Here is a 21238-nt window from a genome sequence, read left to right as displayed (position 1 = left end):
CCGTCAATTAAACATTGCTCATTGGCTCATGACACATCTCAAATCTTACATTGCTGTGCTAAGAAGTGAGCTTGTTAGTCTTGGACAGTTCAGCTAACTGAGAGAAGAAACTTTCTAGGAAGGGATACAACAAAATAATGTGCATTTGGATAGCATCTTTAACATAACTCTTCATCTCCTAACACCAATAAAAACTGCATTTATAATGCTGTTCAATTTGGCAAGATACTGCAAGTACGTTACAAAAAATGACAATAATCCAGAGAAAGGAATACTTGGAGGGGTGACTGAATGTTTGGTCCAACAGTAGGTTTTAAAAGCAACCTTAAAGGAAAGAGAGGTAGAAATATTTCAGGTCTAAATTGCTGAGAGAAAGCCAGATACAGGGTTTTGGATTGGGGCATTTGTAAGGAGCCAGAAATTCCAGCAAATCAGATATACAGCAGATCAGGTGAGATGATGTGTAGATTATGGTGAAAAATTTAGAGAGTTCTACAAAAATAGAAAAAATGTTATCAAATGGTTGAGTTCATTCTTCAGGTAACAGGAGACAGCTTTATTCTGTGATCCTTGTTGAAAGATACACTTTCTAGCCACCTGATAATTACCTTCCCCTAATCCAACATAAATTGCTTCAGGCTCAAGCTCAGCAGACAATCAAGATTAGAATTCGAATTCAAGATTTGGAATGGGATCATACTATACATGAGAAGAACAAGGCCATATTTTATTTAAAAGGGATTTAACTCAAAATGCAAATTCAGAGATACAGCTATAATGTTTGTCGACAATTTGTACTTCCTTGAAGATGCCATATTAAAATATGCAGTTATGACTCAGATAGAAAACAGCAAGATAGAACATTTGAACGCATGACAATAACTCTGACAGTCTAGACAGTTACTGCCAGATTTTTGTCTGTTTCCATGGGCAACGAAAGTAGGAAAATGTCTTGGCAGATGTAGCATTCAAACACGACAGCACAATCTGCCAAGGTTTACACATGCTCGAAAGATCAGTTAAATTCTCCTCCATCCAGCATCATAATACGTGCATTGGAAGAAATTCTTCTGGTTCATGTCATTTCCAATAACAGTAAGAAATTTTACATAATTTCATGATGAAAGCTTTCACTAGCCAAAGATTTCTTGTGCATACAGACATTTAACACTAGTTTTTCCAGCTCTCAGGAGTAAAAATTAGCACTTCATTGTAATACATGGCAAAGTGTATCACTTGTTGAGTAATTATCAAATTATTTACATTTGCTTTAATAAACGTTACAACAGGAGAATGTAAGTCACACAATAACAAGCCCTTTTGCCATTGAAACAGCACTTATTACCTTTGATGAATAAAAATCAGCAAATAATATATAAAAAATGCATCACTGACATGGACATTTAATGAATCACAGATTTCTCTAACAACAATTGCCCTGAGGAAAATTAACAATTGCACTTCTGAGCATTAGTGCTACAGGAATCTGCACCCCCTCCATCAAAAGTCATCTATCACTGTCTATGTTTGCATATCACCACAAAAATACCCAAGAGATGTTAGAATTCATTTATATTTTTACATTAAAATATTTTTAATGCATCAGAAATCATTTTTATAATATGCTTTTTGATTAATGCAAGAAAACAGTTACAAATGGCATTCAGCTGAAAACCCACAGGGGTCAATTTCAGCCCATAAAAAAACAGAAATTAAAGGGGTGGAATCTACCCCAAAAAGGGGCTGGTAAACCTGCTGTTCCGTTAATAACTACACTTGGCAGTCAAAGTGTCAGCCTGTTTCAGCCAGGATTACCCTTTAAATATGCAAATCTGAAGTCTGGGATGGCCAGAAAACCCTGTACACTATGTATTTTTAGTACAGACTGAGTAGAGGATATTCTTCAATCACTTAGGGCAGTATTCCTGTTGGTGTAGCCTGCAGAGATCCCAAGTTACTATTGTGCAGCTAAGAAGAGGAGCCAATGGAAAGGAAATTGATTTCAACAACTAAAAATGTCCAGTCCTCCAATGTGTATTTTATGCCCATTCTGAAGTTAAATTTTATTCCCATGGTGTCTTCTATTATTTATACCTAAACAAAAGGTGACAGTAATGGAAAATATTCTCATAATCATAATGTGAGAATGAGGTGACAACCAAATGTAAATCACAATTATATTAAAATCCTCAATCACAGCCCCTGTGCAAGCACATCATTAAGACTGTACATGAGCGAGGTGAATAGCAATGGCAATTCCAGTTGGAACCCTCAACTTGTTTTGCCAATTGCGCTTTTTGTAAATTAGATAAACAACTAAATACCCTGATATGTGTGCCCTGCAGCATTGTGTCTGTACAGTAATTATTGAATGTATGACAAGCTTGGACAGTTACATATAATCCTACATATCCTAGGTCTTAAAAAATGTGGTAAATGGCATAGAAGGTGTTGAGTCCATCAGTTTCGAAAGTAGCAAATCCAACCTATTCAAGAAGGAACAGAGGAGAAGCAAAGGAAATTGTAGGCCATCTAGTTTGACATCTGTCATACGTAAGGTAGCAGAATGGATGAATACAAAATCTTGAATGGTCTTGACACTGTGAATTGTTTCCTCTTATGGTTGGGTCAGAAATGGGATCACTCGTAAAAATTATGTTTCAACTGTTTTAGGTCAGAAATAAGGAGAAATGCTTTCTCTAAAGGTTGTGTGACTTTGAGATTCTCTGTCACAGAAAGCAGAGTGATATGAGGACAATGATTCTCTTGCCTAACAGAAGTCTCAGATTCAAGTTCTACATTTCCATCCGGGTATAGGGGAAAACCTGGAGCAAACAGATCAGTCATGATCTTATTGAATAGTGGAGCAGACTTGAGGGATTGTATGACTTACTTCTGCTACTAATTCATGTGGTTTGTATGTATCAACAGTCTCCATAATTTTGGAATGAGCGTTATGCTTTGGTAGAGAAAAGGGAGGATCAAATTGGGATCTTAAACATTTCCACTTTTTATTCAGAGACACTGGCAATCCAAAATTAGATAAAGCATTAATAGATTTCAATATCAGATTTTCTACATAGTCCCACAACATGAGTACAATTTTATAATATCAAACAAATATATGGTATCTCTACAGCCAATGAATCCATGTTAATACACAATTTCCATTATCCCTGATTTCTCCTGAACCCTGAACTTGAAGATGAAGAAGTGCATTTTCTGTAATTTTTAAAAAATTATACCTGAAATGTCAATTTTACAAATTCACAGGACACTTCACATTCTACCAAAACCAAAATGTCTGGCATAGCAACACTTATTTCAACAGACAGTAAATTCAGGGGCATGCCACATTGACACACAGGTCCTTTATAACTTGCAAACATTGGAACATAACAAATGCACCGATTTGAGCTTTAAACAACACTTTATAAAAATGCAAGTTTTTAAGAGAGCGAGACTTAATTATACCTTAATTTTAAGGTCGTTGCAGTTGTTTTTCAACATTAGCTGCAGAATCACATCATAAACAACCTGCTAAAATCCAGCAATTATAGAAAAGTAAGTGAAACACATTTTAGTACCTTTTTGGGGTACTGCAACCATCCTTCTGGGATCTTTTGCAATTGAGGCTCCCCAGACTTTTCTTCCTCAGATATTTTCACAGGAGAATTTTTCCCTCCATTTTCTTTCACTGACAATGTACCAGAAATCAGCTGTCTGACATTGTCATGATTTAAATCCACGTGAAAATCTGCAGATATTTTCCTATTTTCTCGAACATCAAACAGGGCAAGACTGATGAAGAATGGCTCAATCTACATCAAATGTAAAAGAAATAAAATTAAAAGTTTCTGAATATAATATATGAAACCTAAAATATATAATTGAAAATCTAAAATAATCAATAAAAACTTTGCAGAGTTTTTGGTTCCTCTCTTTTTTCTCTTCTTTTCCTGCTCTTATTTTATAATTCTTTGCCTGGAAATAGTTCTTCAGTTATCAACTGACACATTTCTAAATTCGATAGTTTTCGCTATGGTACCACTAAGATCAAATAATTAAAGTGTTATGAGGAAAATCAGAGCAGAAACTAATCTTGACTGCATGTGCACCCACAAGCACAGGATTCCGAAATGGTCATGGGGGTTAAGAACACGAACTAGGGCCAACTATATAAATGACAACTTTAAACCCATCACAGTAGTGCACAAATGCAATTAAATACATAGGACATATTATTAATTTTACGAATGTTTTTGTTTTGAAACATTTTGCTTCCACAACATTTTTACTTGTTATCCTACACTTGCCTCCTCACACACAAACTTGCGAATATGGGTTGTGTAAAAGTGACAAGAAATGGATGTATGAGCTGCATTTTCCCCGCTGCACAGACATTTTAAAATCAGGATTGAAAACCCAAAAGCTGGATCATTTCTCAGTCCCACCCCACTCTGCAACTGTGATGTTAACAACATACTGTTCTGAAATGTAAATGCCCTAATTTGATATGGCACTGCCAGGAGCTACCTGCAATGTGCTAGTGGCAAAGGCAAAACAATAGCTATGAAATCACTGCTTTGCTAAAGAGAGCAGATAGTACGTCAGAGGGCCAATAGCAAACAAGGTTAGGGGAGTAGCTATCTGGCCAAATGAACAATAATATGCATGATGTTGCACAATGTTCCCTAGGTCTGATAAGTCTGAGTGCATTAAATAATCTTTCACTTCACCCTAATTTTGACCTGATAGATATGCACCAACATGCACTGGACTATTCAGGTTTGCCTGAAATACATTTGAAACTTGCACTGTCAGCCTCCACGGTCTGTTAACATGCATAAAGGTCTAATTTGAAGGCAGGCAGGGTCCCCATTCCCCACCCTCAGCCAATGTAAAAGACAGACTGAGTCTTGGAGCTCTTGGGATCTAGAATACCTGTGGTCCCAGACGCGATTTTTAGATCCTGTTCACAGGCAATCCTGACCGTTACAGAAAGTAAAAATTCAACCCCTCCATACAAAATCCCTACAGTGTGGAAACAGGTCATTCGGCCCAATGAGTCCACACTGACCCTCCGAACAGCAGCCCACTCCGACACATCCCCCAACCCTATCTCTATAACCCTGCATTTCCCATGACTAACGCACCTAACTTACACATCCCTGAACACTATGGGTAATAAATGGAAGTTTTTAGTATCCACCACCAAGAATAGTGCGGCAGCAGTGCTACTGATCAGGCTGGTCAGGTTCTAAAGGACACAGCTGCTAGACTGGATCTGCGGCAGATGGTGAAGAAACCAACAAGAGGGAAAAACATACTTGACCTCATTATTACCATTCTGCTGGCTGCAGATGCACCTGCCCATGACAGTATCAGTAAGAGTGACCATCGTACCGTCCTTGTGGAGATGAAGTCTCGCCTTTACATCGAGAATAACCTCAATGGTGTTGTGTGGCACTGTCACTGTGTTAAATGAGACAGACTTCGAACAGTTCTAGCAACTCAAGACTGGACATCAATGAGGCGCTGTGGGCCACCAACAGCAGCAGAATTGTACTCCACACAATCTGTAACCTCATAGTTTGGCATATCTTCCAGTCACTCATTACCATCAAGCCAGGGACCAACCCTGGTTCAATGGAGTGTGCAGGAGGTCCATGCGGAGCAGCAGCAGGCATACATTAAGGAAAAGAGTCAACCTAGTGAAGTCACCAAACATAACTACTCGCATGCCAAACAGCATAAGCAGCAAGTGACAGAGCTAAGCGATCTTACAACCAACGGATCAGATTTAAACGCTGCAATCCTGCTACATCCAGTCATGAATGTTGGTGGACGATTAAAAAACTCACTGGGGAAAAGGCTCTATAAATATCCTCATCCTTAATGATGGAAGAGCCCAGTACATCTTAGCAAAAGAAAAGGCTGAAGTTTTCGCAGCAATCTTCAGTCGGAAGTGCTGAGCAGATGATCAATCTCGGCTTCATCCAGTGGTCCCCAGCATTACAGATACCAGTCTTCAGACAATTCGATTCATACCACGAGATCAAGAAACAGTTGGAGACACTGGATACTTCAAAAGCTATGGGCCCTGACAACATTCTGGCAATGGTACTGAAGACTTGTGCTCCAGAACTTGCTGCTCCTCAAACCAAGCTGTTACAATACAGTTACAACACTGACATCTACCCGACAATGTGGGAATTTGCCTAAGTATGTCCTGTACATAAAAATCCAGGACAATTCCAACCCAGCCAATTACTGCCCCATCAGTCTGCTCTTGATCGTCAGTAAAGTGCTAGAAGGTGTCATCAACAGTGCCATCAAGAAGGCTAGGCAGCATCTGAGGAGCAGGAGAATCGACGTTTTGGGCATAAGCCCTTCTTCAGGAATGAGGGCTTATGCCCGAAACGTCGATTCTCCTGCTCCTCGGATGCTGCCTGGCCTGCTGCGCTTTTCCAGCACCACACTTTTCAACTCTGATCTCCAGCATCTGCAGTCCCCACTTTCTCCTATGCCATCAAGAAGCACTTGTTCAGCAATAGCCTGCTCGGTGACACCCAGTTTGGGTTCCACCAGGGCCACCTAGCTCCTGACCTCATTACAGCCTTGGTTCAAACATAGACAAAAGAGGTGAATTCCAGAGGTGACAGCACTTGACATCAAAGCCACATTCGACCGATTGTGGCACCAAGGAACCCTACCAAAACTGGAATCAATTGGTATTGGGGGCAAACTCTCCGGTGGTTGGAGCCATACCTAACACATAGGAAGATGGTTGTTAAGTCAGCTCCAGGGCATCTCTGCAGGAGTTCCTCAGGGTAGAGTCCTAGGCCCAAGCATCTTCAGCTACTTCATCAATGACCTGCCCTCTATCATAAGGTTAGAAGTAGGGATGTTCACCAACGATTACACAATGTTCAGACCCATTCACGACTCCTCAGACACTGAAGCAGTCCGTGTCCAAATGCAAAATGATCTGGATAATTTCTAGTCTTGGGCCAACAAGTGGCAAGTAACATTCACCCCACACATTCACTCACTCTATAACCATCTCTAATAAGAGACAATCTAACTACTTCCCCTTGATATTCTGTGGTGTTACCATCACTGAATCCCCCACTATTAACATCCTAGGATTTATCATTGATCAGAAATTCAACTGGACTCACCATATAAACACAGTGGCTACAAGACCAGGCCAGAGGGTATGAATACTGCGGCAAGTAACGCACCTCCTGACCCCTGAAAACCTATCCACCATCTACAAGGCACATGTCTGGAGTGTGATGGAATACTCCCCACTTGCCTGGATAGGTGCAGCCTCAACAATAATCAAGAAGCTTGACACCATACAGGACAAAGCAGCCCACTTGATTGGCACTGCATTCACAAACATCCACTCTCTCCACCACCGATTTTCTGTAGCAGCAGTGCGTACTATCTACAAGCTGCACTGCCAAAATTCACCAAAGATCCTCAGGGAGCACCTTCCAAATCCACGACCACTTCCATCTAGAAGGACAAGAAAACACCACTACCTTCAAGTTGCTCTCCAAACCACTCCCCATCCTGACTTGTAAATATATCACCATTCCTTCACTGTCGCTGGATCAACATCCCGGAATTTCCTCCCTAATGGCATTGTGGATCAACCCATAGCAGGTGGACGGCAGCATTTCAAGAAGACAGCTTACTAGCACTTTCTCAAGGGCAACTAGGGACCGGCAATAAATGCTGGCCCAGCCAGTGATGCTCACATCCCACACAACAAAAACAAAGTAGCATGGCCAATTCCCTTAACCTACACATCGTTGGGATGTGGGAGGAAACTGCAGCACCCAGCAGAAACCTATAGATACATAGGCGAGAACATGCAGACTGCACACAAACTCGGGTCCCTGGCGCTGTGAGGTAGCAGTGGTAGTCACTGAGCACCGTGCCACCCTCGATCCAGCTGTCCAACCAGTGAAGTGCCTCTACAAAGATCAAGAACTGAATCGGAGAATGGCTCAGCAAGATTTATATAACATACTTATCTAGTCAATCATCGGAGGAGATAAAACACTAACAAATGTTTAAGATATTTTTCAGAACAGGTTTTACAGAATTAAAACTTTCTACCTGGAAATATCTGCTAGAATATGATTTGTGCAAATGTACTTACGTGACACAGTGATGTGGAGGTGCCAGTGTTGGACTGGGTGGAATCGGATGCTGCCTGACCTACTGTGCTTTTCCAGCAACACATTCTCAACACTGGACAAGATCAGAAGTCACATGACACCAGGTTATAGACCAACAGATTATAGTCCACTTCACCTGACAAAAGAGATGCACTCCAAAAGCTTGTGATTTCAAACAAACCTCTTGGACTGTAACCTGGTGTTGTGTGACTACATGGTACAGAATATATTTTAAAAGAAACAGAAATTTAGGATAAAAACTGCCTTTTGAATGACAGAAAGTTAATTGGATAATTAGTTGAATTCAGTAATGTTTTACTGAAAAAAATATGTAAAATATATTTAAAATATAGTAAATATATATAATAAAACATTTACAAGTATATCATGTTATTTTATCTGTGTCCAATGATCAAGTTCTGTACAACAAAATGATCATTAAAATTGGAATAGATGCTTACATTGGTTGGCTGACCACCTTCAATGTCATTGACACAAGCCTGAAGATTTAAGGCAAGAGATCTGCATACAACCATAATTCGCTTTCCCAGCTTCTGATCTGATGGTTTAATTTGCAATTCATTCAGTGAAATGTCTGATTTCTGTGTTTTGAGGACCTGTAAAATGAGACAGCGTGTCAACAGTATGCAGAGATTGTCTTCTTAAAGAGTGAAAGAACCTGTGTTTGAAGTGACATACTTGCAGAAATTATACTGTTATTGTACTAAAGTGCTACCAAACAACTACTCTTTAAATAATTCATTTAGATGAGTAAAGGAAAGCTAAAAGCAGAGAGTTTATATATTCTCCTTTCAGTTCAATAGTTCAAATTCAAATTCATCATAGACTGATATCTGTTTTGAAGGCAACGATCCAATATGAAATTAAATCATCACATTTAATATAGCCACCAGTAACTCGATAACATCCAGTGCAATGAGAAACAAAAGGAATAATTATGTTGCATCATTATTTTTCAAGGAGACTAATAACATGGACACAACTTTGAACACTGAGAGTAATGAAAGATATATGTAAAGACATTTAAGTTAAAAGGGGTTATAGGTAATTGGTAAACCAATCAAGTGTAGACAGGTTGGAATTCCTGTTTCAGCTGGATTGCATTTTCACACATTCAAAGAAGATAGAGATGCCAAAGCCACGATATTATGTACACATCAGTAGTGGAGAATATAAAGAAATAATTGCTTAAAGTTAGAATTGAAAATACATTGAAAAAAAATTTATAAAAAGGTCATCTGTACAAATTTTAAAAAGAGGACACGGTTGACTAATTATATACAATCATTTGAATAAGCAGCAGCCAATATTTGGATTTTTAAAAGGTTTTTGATATGCTATCTTAACAAGACTCTTGACTAAGATCAAAACACAGACAGTCAGAAAATGATAGATGGCAAGTTAGCCAAAGAACTGTAACAGAGAGTACAGTTACAAATCACCAAATACACAGAAAATGCCAAAAATACTCAGCAGGTTAAGACGCAGCTTTGGAGAGACAGAGTTGATGGGCAGAATTTTCCCAGCCATTGAGTGGTTGAGTAAATGGCAAGAAATTTGCAAAACTATCACATGAAAGAAAATAATCTGATTTTCAACATCAAGAAAAAAGCTTCAGCATTCCTCTTAAAGTTTAAATGGTTTGATGAGAATCTTGATATGAAGAAGCAAGCATCTTATTTCCATGTATTTGCATCTCATTATTAGCTAATCATTTGTAGACAACTTGTGATTCTCCAATGCACTAGTGAGAAACCAGATGGTGCCATAAGACTATAAGATATAGGAACAGAATTAAGTTATTCAACCCATTAAATCTATTCCACAATTTGATCATGGTTGTTATATGTCTCAATCCCATTCTCCTGCCTTCTCCCTGTAACCCCTTGATCCCCTTACAAATCAAGAATCTATTTATTTCTGTCTTAAATATACACAATAACTTGGGCCTACACAGATTTTTGTGGCATTGAGATTCACCACTTTCTGGCTGAAGAAATTCCTCTGCATCTCAGTTCTAAAGGGTCATCCCTTTACTCTGAGGCTGTGCCTGTGGGTCATAATCTCAACTAGTGGAAAAACCTTCTCCATGTCCACTCTATCTAGGCCTCCCAGTGTTGTGCAAGTTACAATGAGGTACCACACCCCGCTTCACCATCCTTCAAAACTTCATTGAGCACAGACCCAGAGTCCTCAAATGCTCATCCTAAACGGCAGTGTTACATTAGCCATTTTTCCAGTCCTCTGGGATCCTCCCTGATCATCATCAATGCCCCTACAACATCTTTTCATCCCCAGGATCATTCTTGTAAATGTCCTCTGGATCCCCTCCAAAAGCAACACATCCTATTATGAGCCTAAAACTGCTCGTAATATTCCAAATGCGCTCTGACCAGAGCCTTATACAGCCTCAGTAGTACATCTCTGCTTTTGGATTCTAGCCCTCTTGAAATGAATCCTAACATTGCATTTGCTTTCTAACTGCCAAGTGAATGTGCATGTTAGCCTGAAGAGAATCCTGAACTAGGATTCCCAAGTCCCTTTATAGTTCAGATTTCTGAAATCTTTCTCCATTTTGAAACTAGTCTATGTCTCTATTCTTCCTATCCAAGTGCATAAACTCACACTTTCCCACATTGTATTCCATCTGCCACTTCTTTGCCCACTCTCCTAGACTGTTGAAGTCTTTCTGCAGCCTCCCCACATCCTCAAACTACCTGTCCATCCACTTATCTTAGTGTCACATGCAAACTTAGCAACAATGCCCTCGCTCCCTTCATCTAGTTCATTAACGTATATCATGAATAGCTGTGGTCCCAACACTGATCCCTGTGAAACTCCACTAGTCACTGGCTGCCTTCCTGAAAAAGACCCGTTTATCCTCACTCTCTACTTTTTGCGAGTCAGTCAATCTTCTATCATGCCAACACCTTGCCCTAACACCATGTGCCTTCATCTTATTTAGTAGCCTCCTGTTCAATACCTTGTCAAAGGCCTTCTGGAAATCCAAACAGATCACATCCACTGGCTCTCCTTTGTCTAACTTGCTTGTTACCTCCTCAAAGAATTCTAACATATTTATTAGGCATAACTTAACCCAAGCAGAAGTCATACTGACTCAGCCTTATTTTACCAGGCACTTCCAAGTACTCCTCAATCTCATCCTTAATAACTGACTCTAAAATCTAACCAGTGACCAAGATCACGCTAACCGGTCGATAATTTCCTGCTTCTACCATCCTCTCATCCTAAATGGCAGTGTTACATTAGCCATTTTTCCAGTCCTCTGGGATCCTCCCTGATCATCATCAATGCCTCTACAATATCCTTAGCTATCTCCTTCAGAAACCTGGGTTTTAGTCCATTCAGTCCAGGTGATTTATCCATCTTCAGACCTTTCAGCTTCTCCAGCAGCACCTATCTTTAATAATGGTGATTGAGTTAGATGACATGAATGGAAGTACTGTTAATGGTGGTGCAGGAGCAGCCGAGGTGGTGAGGTATCCCTGGTATGTGAGTAGGAAGCGCAGTGGGCGAGGAAGTGAGGTGGGCGAGAGCCATTGACTGGAGATGCAATGTTGAGAGTTACAGATAATCAGCCTTGGTGAGGTTATTGAGCAGAGACAGAGTTAGAGTGAGTGTGAGGAGGCAGACAGAAGGTGTCAGCACTCACCTTAATAGAGTGCAGAAGATCATTAGCCTTATTGTGCCATTGTTGAGCATTTCTCTTGTGCTGTGACCATCTTTGATGGCCCACTAGAAAGAAGACTCACTTGCAGGTAGGTTTCCTTGTTGGGAGGATCTTAACTACTCTGGCAGAGGGAGGGGACACAGAATATCACTGAAACAGAGACACATCGCGCTACTGCAAAGGAAGCAAGTCACAGTGAATTCAGCTATGTTGAGTGTCAAGAGAGTAAGACAAGGCAGGATGGTCTTTATTTTAATTGGAGGAGCGTACAGATTATCCGAATATCAGATTATCCAGCAAGATCGCAAAACTATGTTATCTGGCATTTGATTATCCAGAATTCGAGAAACCGACCGAAACAATGCCCATCCGTGTCCTTCGGATAATCAAGGTTCCTCTCAATAAGGTAAGAGTGATGAATTAATGGTGTGGATTGGCACATGGAAATACGATATTGTTGCCATCATATAAACATGGTGGAGGGAAGGGCTGGTATGGCAACTTAGCATTCTGGGGTATAGGATCTTTAGGCAACTTACAGCAGGGTGTAAAAAGAGTGGTGATGTAGCACTATTAATTAAGGAGTTAATTACTACAATAACAATATCTTGGCAGGGACCTCAAACAAGCCTTTGTCGGTAGAACTTAGGAATGTCAAGGGAGCAGCCACTTCACTGGGCGTGTATGACGAGCCCCAAAGGGTCAGGGGGAAATACAGGAGAAAATATGAAGACAGTTCACAGAGGTATAGTTAGTAAGTTTGCAGATGATGCCAAAATTGCAGGTGCAGTGGACAGCAAAGGAGGTTACCTTAGGTTACAACGGGATCTTGATCAGATGGGCCAATGGGCTAAGATATGGCACATGGAGTTTAATTTAGATAAATGTGAGGTGCTGCATTTTGGGAAAGCAAATCTTAGCAGCACTTATACACTTAATGGTAAGGTCCTGAGGAATGTGGCTGAACAAAGAGACCATGGAGTGCAGGTTCATAGCTCCTTGAAAGTGGAGTCGCAGGTAGATAAGATAGTGAAGAATGTGTTTGGTATGCTTTCCTTTATTGAGTCAGAGTATTGAGTACAGGAGTTGGGAGGTCATGTTGCAGCTGTACTGGACATTGGTTAGGCCACTGTTGGAATATTGCGTGCAATTCTGGTCTCCTTCCTATTGGAAAGATGTTGTGAAACTTGAAAGGGTTCAGAAAAGATTTACAAGGATGTTGCCAGGGTTGGAGGATTTGAGCTATAGGGAGAAGTTGAATAGGCTGGGCTGTTTTCCCTGGAGTGTTGGAGGCTGAGGGGTGACCTTATAGAGGTTTATGAAATCATGAGGGGCATAGAGAGGATAAATAGACAAAATCTTATCCTTGGGGTGGGAGAGTCTAGAACCAGCGGACAATGGGGTGGCACGGTGGTACAGTGGTTAGCACTGCTGCCTCACAGCACTGGAGACCTGGGTTCAATTCCCGCCTTGGGCAACTGTCTGTGTGGAGTTTGCACATTCTCCCCATGTCTGTGTGCGTTTCCTCCAGGTGCTCCGGTTTCCTCTCACAGTCCAAAGATGTGCAGGTTAGGTGAATTGGCCATGCTAAATTGCCCATAGTGTCAGATGAAGGGGTAAATGTAGGGGAATGGGTCTGGGTGCGTTGCTCTTTGGAGGGCTGGTGTGGACTTGTTGGGTCGAAGGGCCTGTTTCCACGCTAAGTAATCTAATCAAGGTTTAGGGTGAGAGGGGAAAAATATAAAAGAGACCTAAGGGGCAACTTTTTTACACAGAAGGTGGTACATGTATGGAATGAGCTGCCAGAGGAAGTGGTGGGGGCTAGTACAATTGCAACATTTAAAAGGCATCTAGATGGGTATATGAATAGGAAGGGTTTGGAGGGATATAGGCCGGGTGCTGTCAGGTGGGACTAGATTGGGTTGGGATATCTGGTCGGCATGGACGGGTTGGACCGAAAGGTCTGTTTCCATGCTGTACATCTCTCTGACCCTATGACTCTCTGAGGTGTGTAACAGTAAGAACTGGGTAATTATATGCAGGGAATTCCAACTTTATCAACATATTTGGGATAGTTATAGTGTTAGTATCAATAAAATGTGGCACTGAGAAAGGCACAGCAGAGCAGGCATCATTTGAGAAGCAAGAGAATCAACGTTTCGGGCGTAACCCGTCATCAAGACTGATGAAGGGTTATGCCCATATCCTCAACTCTTTTACTCCTCAGATGCAGTCTAACCTTCTGTGTTTGTCTAGCGCCACACTCTCCAGCATCTGTAATCCTCACTATCTCATTGTAATAGTGTTAACGGTTAAGAGGGGGCAGATTTCTTGATATGTATCCAAGGGAGTTTTTTGTATCAATATGTAGAAGGCCCAAAAGGGACAGCACTGTGCTGGATTTGGTTCTGGGGAAAGAAGCTGGACATGACTTCGATGTTGCAGTGGGGGAGCATTTTAGCGATAGCAACCATCACACTGAACAGTTCAAATTTGATCAGGACAAGGAAAAAGATAGCCTGCAAAAGATGGCTTTGGACTGGGGGGAGGGAGGGAGGGGAGGGGAGGCAGATTACAATGAAGCAGGATTCAAGCCATAATATGTGGGAACAGCTCCTTGCGGGTCAGTCTACAGCAGAACATTGGGGGGAGCATTCAAAAGGGAGCTGAGTACAGATGCAAAATAAATCCTTTCGAGGGAAATACAGGAGCAATAATTCAGAGAACCCTGGATGTCTAGGAAAATTCAGGACTAGATAAGGAAGAAGAGTAGGGCTTTTATTAAATCCAAAGGGAGCAATTCAGCTGCGGCCCTAGAGGAATGCAGGAAGCACAGGAGGAAACTTAAGAAATCAATTAGAAGATTAAAAAGGGGACATGACAAAACACTTGCAACAGGATTAGGGAGAATCCTAAGATATTTTATAAATACATTAAAAGTAACAGGTTAACCAGGGAAAGAGCAGGGCCCATCAGGGACCAAGGAGGTAACCTGCTTGTGAACATTTTAAGAGTGTTGAATGAATACTTCTCTTCGGTTTTCACTCTGAGAAAGGAGAACGTAGATGGGTACAGAATTCAGGAAAAGGGACTATGAGGAATTTGCACAGTTTGACATAGGAAATGGGGAGTTTTTGGAGGCTCTGTTGGGCTTAAAAACAGATAAATCCTCTGGCCTGGATAAGTTGCATCCCAGGCTGCTATGGGAGGTGAGACAGGAAATTGCAGGGATTCTGACATACATTTTTAGTTCCTCGCTGATCACAGGGGATGTGCCAGAGGACTGGAGGACAGCTAATGTGGTTCCAATTTTCAAGAAGGGTGGTAGAGATGAACCAGAAAATTACAGACCGGTGAGTCTTATGTCAATAGTATGGAAACTATTGGAGAATATTTTGAAGAAAAAGAATTAATACCCACTTGGAAAGGTATTAAGGATAGTCAACTTGGTTTTGTCAGAAGGATGTCATACCTAACAAATTTGTTAGAATTTTTTTGAAAATATAATCAAATGCATGAATGAGGGAAGTTCAGTTGATGTAGCTTATATGGATTTCAGCAAAGCTTTTGACAAGTTCCTGCATGAGAAACTGATTGAGAAGGTTAAAGCACATGGAATTCAGGGAAACTTTGTGATTGAATCAGAAACTGTCTTCGTAATGGGACACAAATGGTAGAGGGAGAAGGCTGTTCAAGTGACTGAGGACAGTGTCCAGTTGTGTACCACAAGAATCAATACTGGGTCCCTTATTGTGTTTGTTATAAACATAAAGGATATAGATGGAAATGTGAAGGGAATGTTAAGCAAATTTGTAGAAGACACCAAGGTTGGTAGAGTGGTAAATAGCAAAGAAGATGGTTGTAGATTTTAAGAAGGTAAGGATAGGTTGATCAGATGGGCAGACCAGTAGCAGATTGTATTTAACTCTGATAAGTGAGAGGTGGTGCACTTTCATAGACGAAACAACATAAAGGAGTATTTAATGAATGGTAGGACACTGGGTAGCTGAGAGGAACAGAGGAATCTTAGGGTAACTACTCACAGATCCCTAAAGTTGGCAGAGCATGTGATTGCTTTCATCAATCATGGCATCGAGTATAAGAGTCAGGAGGTGATGTTGGAATTGTACAGAGCTTTGGTCAGGCCACAGCTCGAGTACTGTGTACAGTTCTGGTCACCTCATTGCAGGAAGGATGTGAGAGCACAGGAGGGGGTACAGAGGAGATTCATTCACCAGGATATTGCCTATGATGGAGAAATTGAGCTATAAGGAGAGACTAGATAGGCATGGATTGTTTTCTCTAGAGCAGAGAAGACTGAAGGGGGATGTAATTGAGATATGTAAGATTATGTGGGGTATGGATGGGGTGAATATAAAGCAGATGTTTCCCTTGGTTGAAGGGTCAACCATGATGGGGCATAGTTTTAGAGTAAGGGGCAGGAGATTGAGGGGATTTGAGAAATAGCCCTTTCATCCAAAGGTGGTGGGAAGCTGGAATGCACTACATGGGAAGGTAGTGGAGGCTGAAAACCTTACAACCTTCAAAACATATTTGGATGAGCACTTCAAGTAGCATAACATTCAAGGATATGGGACAAGTGCAGGAAATTGAGATTAGGGCACCTTTAGTTGGAGTTGTGTTGGTGCAGACCCGATGGGCTGAAGGGCCTTTCCTGCACTGTATGAATCTATGAATCTCTTTACCTCACTGCCCACTAGCTCATCCAGGTCCCTTTCTTGAAGTGGACTGCCTCTTTTCATTTCTGCAATGGTTCGTTCGCAAAGATGAGGGAGGGGCAGACTATGTTGGGCAGCTCCTGGCTTGCAGCATTTGAAGTGGTGCACAGCGGCACTCAACATATAGTGCCCATGGCATAAACAGTGCAAGAAATTCTGCCTCAGCTTCCATGTGATTGAAGGAGAAGGGCAGGATGGAGCCCGGATGCATAACTAATGAAGCTAGCGTCATGAGAAAGGTCAGCATGGAACACGACGGGATACCTTTTATGAAATTCTGTGAAATAACCATTGGCCTAAAAAATGGGAATATTCAGCCTGACATTTCAGATAGATAATGAGCAGTTATCTGATGAAGGGTCATCATTGACCTGGATTCAATTGGCTCATTTTGAAGGGCTTACACCCAAAACGTCGACTCTCCTGCTCGTCGGATGCTGCCTGACCTGCTGTGCTTTTCCAGCACCATACTTACCGCTGCAAAGCAGAAATCCTCTTCTGTTCTCTGACTTAACTGGAAGAATATCCTGCTGCTTGGAGATTAATGTCAGACTTCTTCCATAACTGTGGGTTCTGTCTCTAAGGTAAACCAATGTGACAGTCTACATAAAATTCAATGCTATAATTCTATTTCTCTCCAAAGATGCTGCCTGGCCCCCTGAACATTTTCAGATTTTATTTCAGACTTCCTCTGTTTGCAGTTCTTATTTGTTTTTGGATAGCTACTCTGACTAGCAAAAGATAGGAATGGTGTTCCCCAAAGAATGGTGCTTTAATTACTGTCATACATATTTTACATGAACAATTCTGATCTGGAAATCAGAAGTACAACTTCAAAACTTGCAGGCAATAGCAAATATGGGGCATGGTAAATAATGAAAGAGACTGCAACAAAAGATAAGAAAATGTGGCTAAACTTGCAGAATTGGTATATGACTGAAGTGCGAATTTTAATATGGATGAGAGCAAAGTTATATATTTTGGTAGGAAGAATAAGGAATTCACAAACTTCACAGATAATAGGAGTTTACTAGGCATTAAACAGCAAAGTGATCAGAGTGCGGGTTAATTTCGACAGGACTAAAATTGAAAAGCACTGAAATGGTGTAAAATATGTGTTAAACCACATTGGAGGACTGTACAAAGTTCTGGTCTTCCTAAAATAAACAGGGTTTAGAAGAATTGGTGAAGGTAAGAAAAAGGTTCACAAGAACAATACCCGACCCAAGGCACATACTTATCAAGAAAGGCTGAACAGAAAGGTGGCTATTTTTCAAGAAAGCAAATTGCCAATTTTAACCTGATAGAGGTCTTTGAGATGTGTATAAAGAGACAAATCAACAGATAAAGTTTCCATTTGTGTAAGAAATCATAACAAGGGATCATCATTCCTAAATGGGCACTGCTAAATTCTGGAGAGAATTCATGAGAAATTTCTTTATCTCACATGCAACAAGAATGTGAAATTTATCAACACGCTGTGGTTAAGACAAATGGTATCGATGCATTAAAAGGAGAAACGAAATGGGCATGAGGGGGAAAGGAATTCAGGATATGCTGATGGGATTTGATGAGTAAGGATGGAAAGTAACACGCACGTAGCGTAAATGGCAGAATGCACAAGTTAGACAGATCAGCCTTTTTACGTACTCTTTGCAATTTCATAAAATTCATAATTTTGCATCTCACACACACAGGTTATAGGATCAGAGTGCTAAAAGGAAATTCATTCTCGGCAGTAGATAGTGCTCTCCTGAGGCTGAGGTTAAATCATGTTGCTCAGACATTAAGAGACAACTTTCAATTATATTTATTAGTGTTCAGAAAAATGTGCAACCCTGCACTCCAATGAGAATAAAAACTCACTGAATTTTGTTCCTTGAAAAGGGGGATAATGTTACCAATCTGTTACCATAAAGCAAGTCCAAATAACATATTTAATTAATAATATCATTAGCAATACTAATTCAGCTCCTTCACATTGTTGGATACAATAAATGAGACAGACAAGAACATAAAAGAAAGAAGGATGTTAGTTTTTAAAATGAGATTGTTAAAAGTTGGTCTTAACAATAAAACTAGTATTTTATATACTTTATGTTTTTGTGTATTATGTATTTCGCATGTACATGAAACAATTAAGCAGCACAGTAAAGGTTGAAGTGGACCATAGACAATGGTGACATATTGTTGCAAATGTATAGAGCATCTGGTCTTGGTTTCCTGTTGGTAGTCGATGCAAATATTGAGAGGAAGTGGTCAGAACATGATTAAAGAAACAATTAAGTACAACCTGAATTAAAGAAGGAAACTTGAGCACCCCGAAAGTGAGAGAAACAGAAAGAGACGAGGGTACTTCAATATAATTGATACATACACAAAGAACAAAAGTTAGCAAAGAAAAGATGCAATTAGCAAATGAGCAAGGATAATCAAATGATGGACAAGAAAATAGGGTCAAACAGTAATTGAGGGGAAAGAAAGAGAGTTCAGAATTTTTATGCCCATGAAGTTTGGAAGTTCAGTTGGAAGTTCAAAGTAAAATAGCATGCTCACAGTTTCTACTTAATTTTCTCCTGAAAACATCAGTTTATGCTAGAGACTTCATCCAAAGTGACTAAATCTCCTGCTTCAGCCTCGATAGCAGCCTCAGAAAACTACTCCATTGCAAAAAACACCAAACCACAAGTGACCATGCCTTAACCTGATGCACATCGCAGAATAGCAATTTGGAACTATTTCTACATTTTAAAACATATAAACTGGATGGTTTACATATTGAACCTGATGTAGTTCTCATCATCATGTTCAGTGTTAAATCAACTATTAATTAAAACAAAGCATTAATATTTAATAAATGTTAATGTATGAACTGCAATGACATTGTGAATACATTTTCCTCGCATTATTGCCCAACATATTACAAGAACATTTAATTTATAAACAAGCATTCTTAACTGGAATGGGAAAGAATGTTACAGTTTATTCAAAATGATTAATATGGTTAATCTAGTCCTTTAGTTTTGGTATGTTACATGAACTTTTTAAATTGTTCTTCACTCTACATTGATTTTGTTTCCTACACCCTGTTAAGGATCATGGCAGAAAATAAATAAGTTCCAATGTCTCAGTCCTGCCACTGTTGAATTAAGTGCCCTTAAGATTTATCTGGGTTAGACTGTCCCCTCTGGTAGTTGTGGCCAGAAACTAGAATCATAATGCATTGGAAAATGTGATGGACAAGTTTGGAATTCAAAGTGCCTTATCTACCAATTAATTGCATTTTAACAAAATTAATTGCAGTACCTGACTGACTAATTCAACAGAAACACAGTAGAAGCTTACAAACAAGTTGCGTGGTCACCCCTTAGCTTGGGAAACTGAGATTGACAGTCAGATTTGCAGCATAATTTCCAGAGTTGCAAATCAATTACATTGTGAATGGAGGCCAAACAGCAGCACTGAAAATATTAATTACTTACTGGTATATCAGGGTCAAGGGAAAACAGATTCAATCGCTCTTCATTTCTGGACATCTTAATAGTCTCTTCTGTTTCTGCAATGTACTGTATACAATACAAGTAAGAGGAAAAGGTAACAGTCAGCATGTTTCATTTCTAAATCAACAGGGGTTTCTTCTAAAGGAATTGAAAAGTAGAGATGCTGTATTAGATTTGCATTGAAGTTTGGTTGGAACTTACTTGGAATAATATGCATAGCCCTGGTTAGTATGTTATGAAAAGATAATAGATACTGGAGTGGGGTGAAGTTACCACACTTTTTACAGTGAAGAACAAAACCAGAGGACATTAATATAACATAGACAAGCAAGTCCATGCACATACTAGATAATGACCATTCATAACAAGAGGGAATCTCACCATCTACTCTTGACATTAAAGGCATTACCATTGCTGAATCCCTCAAAAACAACAACACCATCCTGTGGGGGTTACAACTGGCTCAAATTATCCTCGAAGTGGCTGCAGAGGGGATTGAGACAGTCACACATCTCCTTCCGAAATGTGTCTTTGCAAAGGAAGTCTGGAGAGAGATGCAGTGGTTTTTATCGAGATTCATGCTGAGCAGCTCTGTGACACAGGACTCTGTGCTCTCTGGTCTGTTCCCCAGGACGCACACCGAGACAAACATCGACGGTGCCTGGAGGACCATCAACTCAGTGCATGTCACTCTCTGGACTGCCTGAAATGTTTTAGTCTCCCAGAGCGAGGAGTTGACCTCGATCAAGTGTTGCAGACTGGCACTTTCCAAGGTCCAGAACTATGTGCTGAGGGATACTCTAAAGCTTGGGGCAGCTGCTGCCAAGGCGCAGCGGGGAAAGATCACCATTTAAGGTCTTTCTGTCAAAGTACAATGAGGGTCTGTTCAGTTATTGGACCCTCCAGGTGCCTCAAATACATATAATATAGTCTTGCATAAGTAAGAAATGTTGATGAAGGGCTTATGCCCGAAACATCAAATCTCCTGCTCCTCGAATGCTACCTGACCTGCTGTGCTTTTCCAACACTACACACTTGACTCTGATCTTCAGCATCTGCTGCCCTCACTTTCTCCTAAGTAAGAAATGT

General features: G+C 40.4%; 1 protein-coding gene across 8 annotated transcripts in view; it reads right to left on the bottom strand.

Moving 5' to 3' along the window:
• The window catches only part of dock10 (dedicator of cytokinesis 10), a 333920-nt gene that overhangs the window by 106385 nt on the left and 206297 nt on the right, over positions 1-21238 (bottom strand). For all 8 annotated transcript variants that reach the window (XM_087993668.1, XM_087993671.1, XM_043702110.2 and 5 more), the window contains exons 10-12: positions 20132-20215; positions 8660-8815; positions 3588-3821 (exon numbers count right to left, since the gene is read on the bottom strand). In XM_087993668.1, coding sequence (XP_087849794.1) covers positions 3588-3821; positions 8660-8815; positions 20132-20215 — 474 coding nt within the window. The remainder of the gene's footprint in view (positions 1-3587; positions 3822-8659; positions 8816-20131; positions 20216-21238) is intronic.

Source organism: Chiloscyllium plagiosum, unplaced genomic scaffold, assembly GCF_037043375.1.
Source record: "Chiloscyllium plagiosum isolate Xiang-an unplaced genomic scaffold, Cpla_swu_hap1 HiC_scaffold_13, whole genome shotgun sequence".
Lineage (NCBI taxonomy): Eukaryota > Metazoa > Chordata > Chondrichthyes > Orectolobiformes > Hemiscylliidae > Chiloscyllium > Chiloscyllium plagiosum.
Note: the sequence above shows the minus strand (reverse complement) of the source record. Positions and strands in the feature narration are given on the sequence as shown.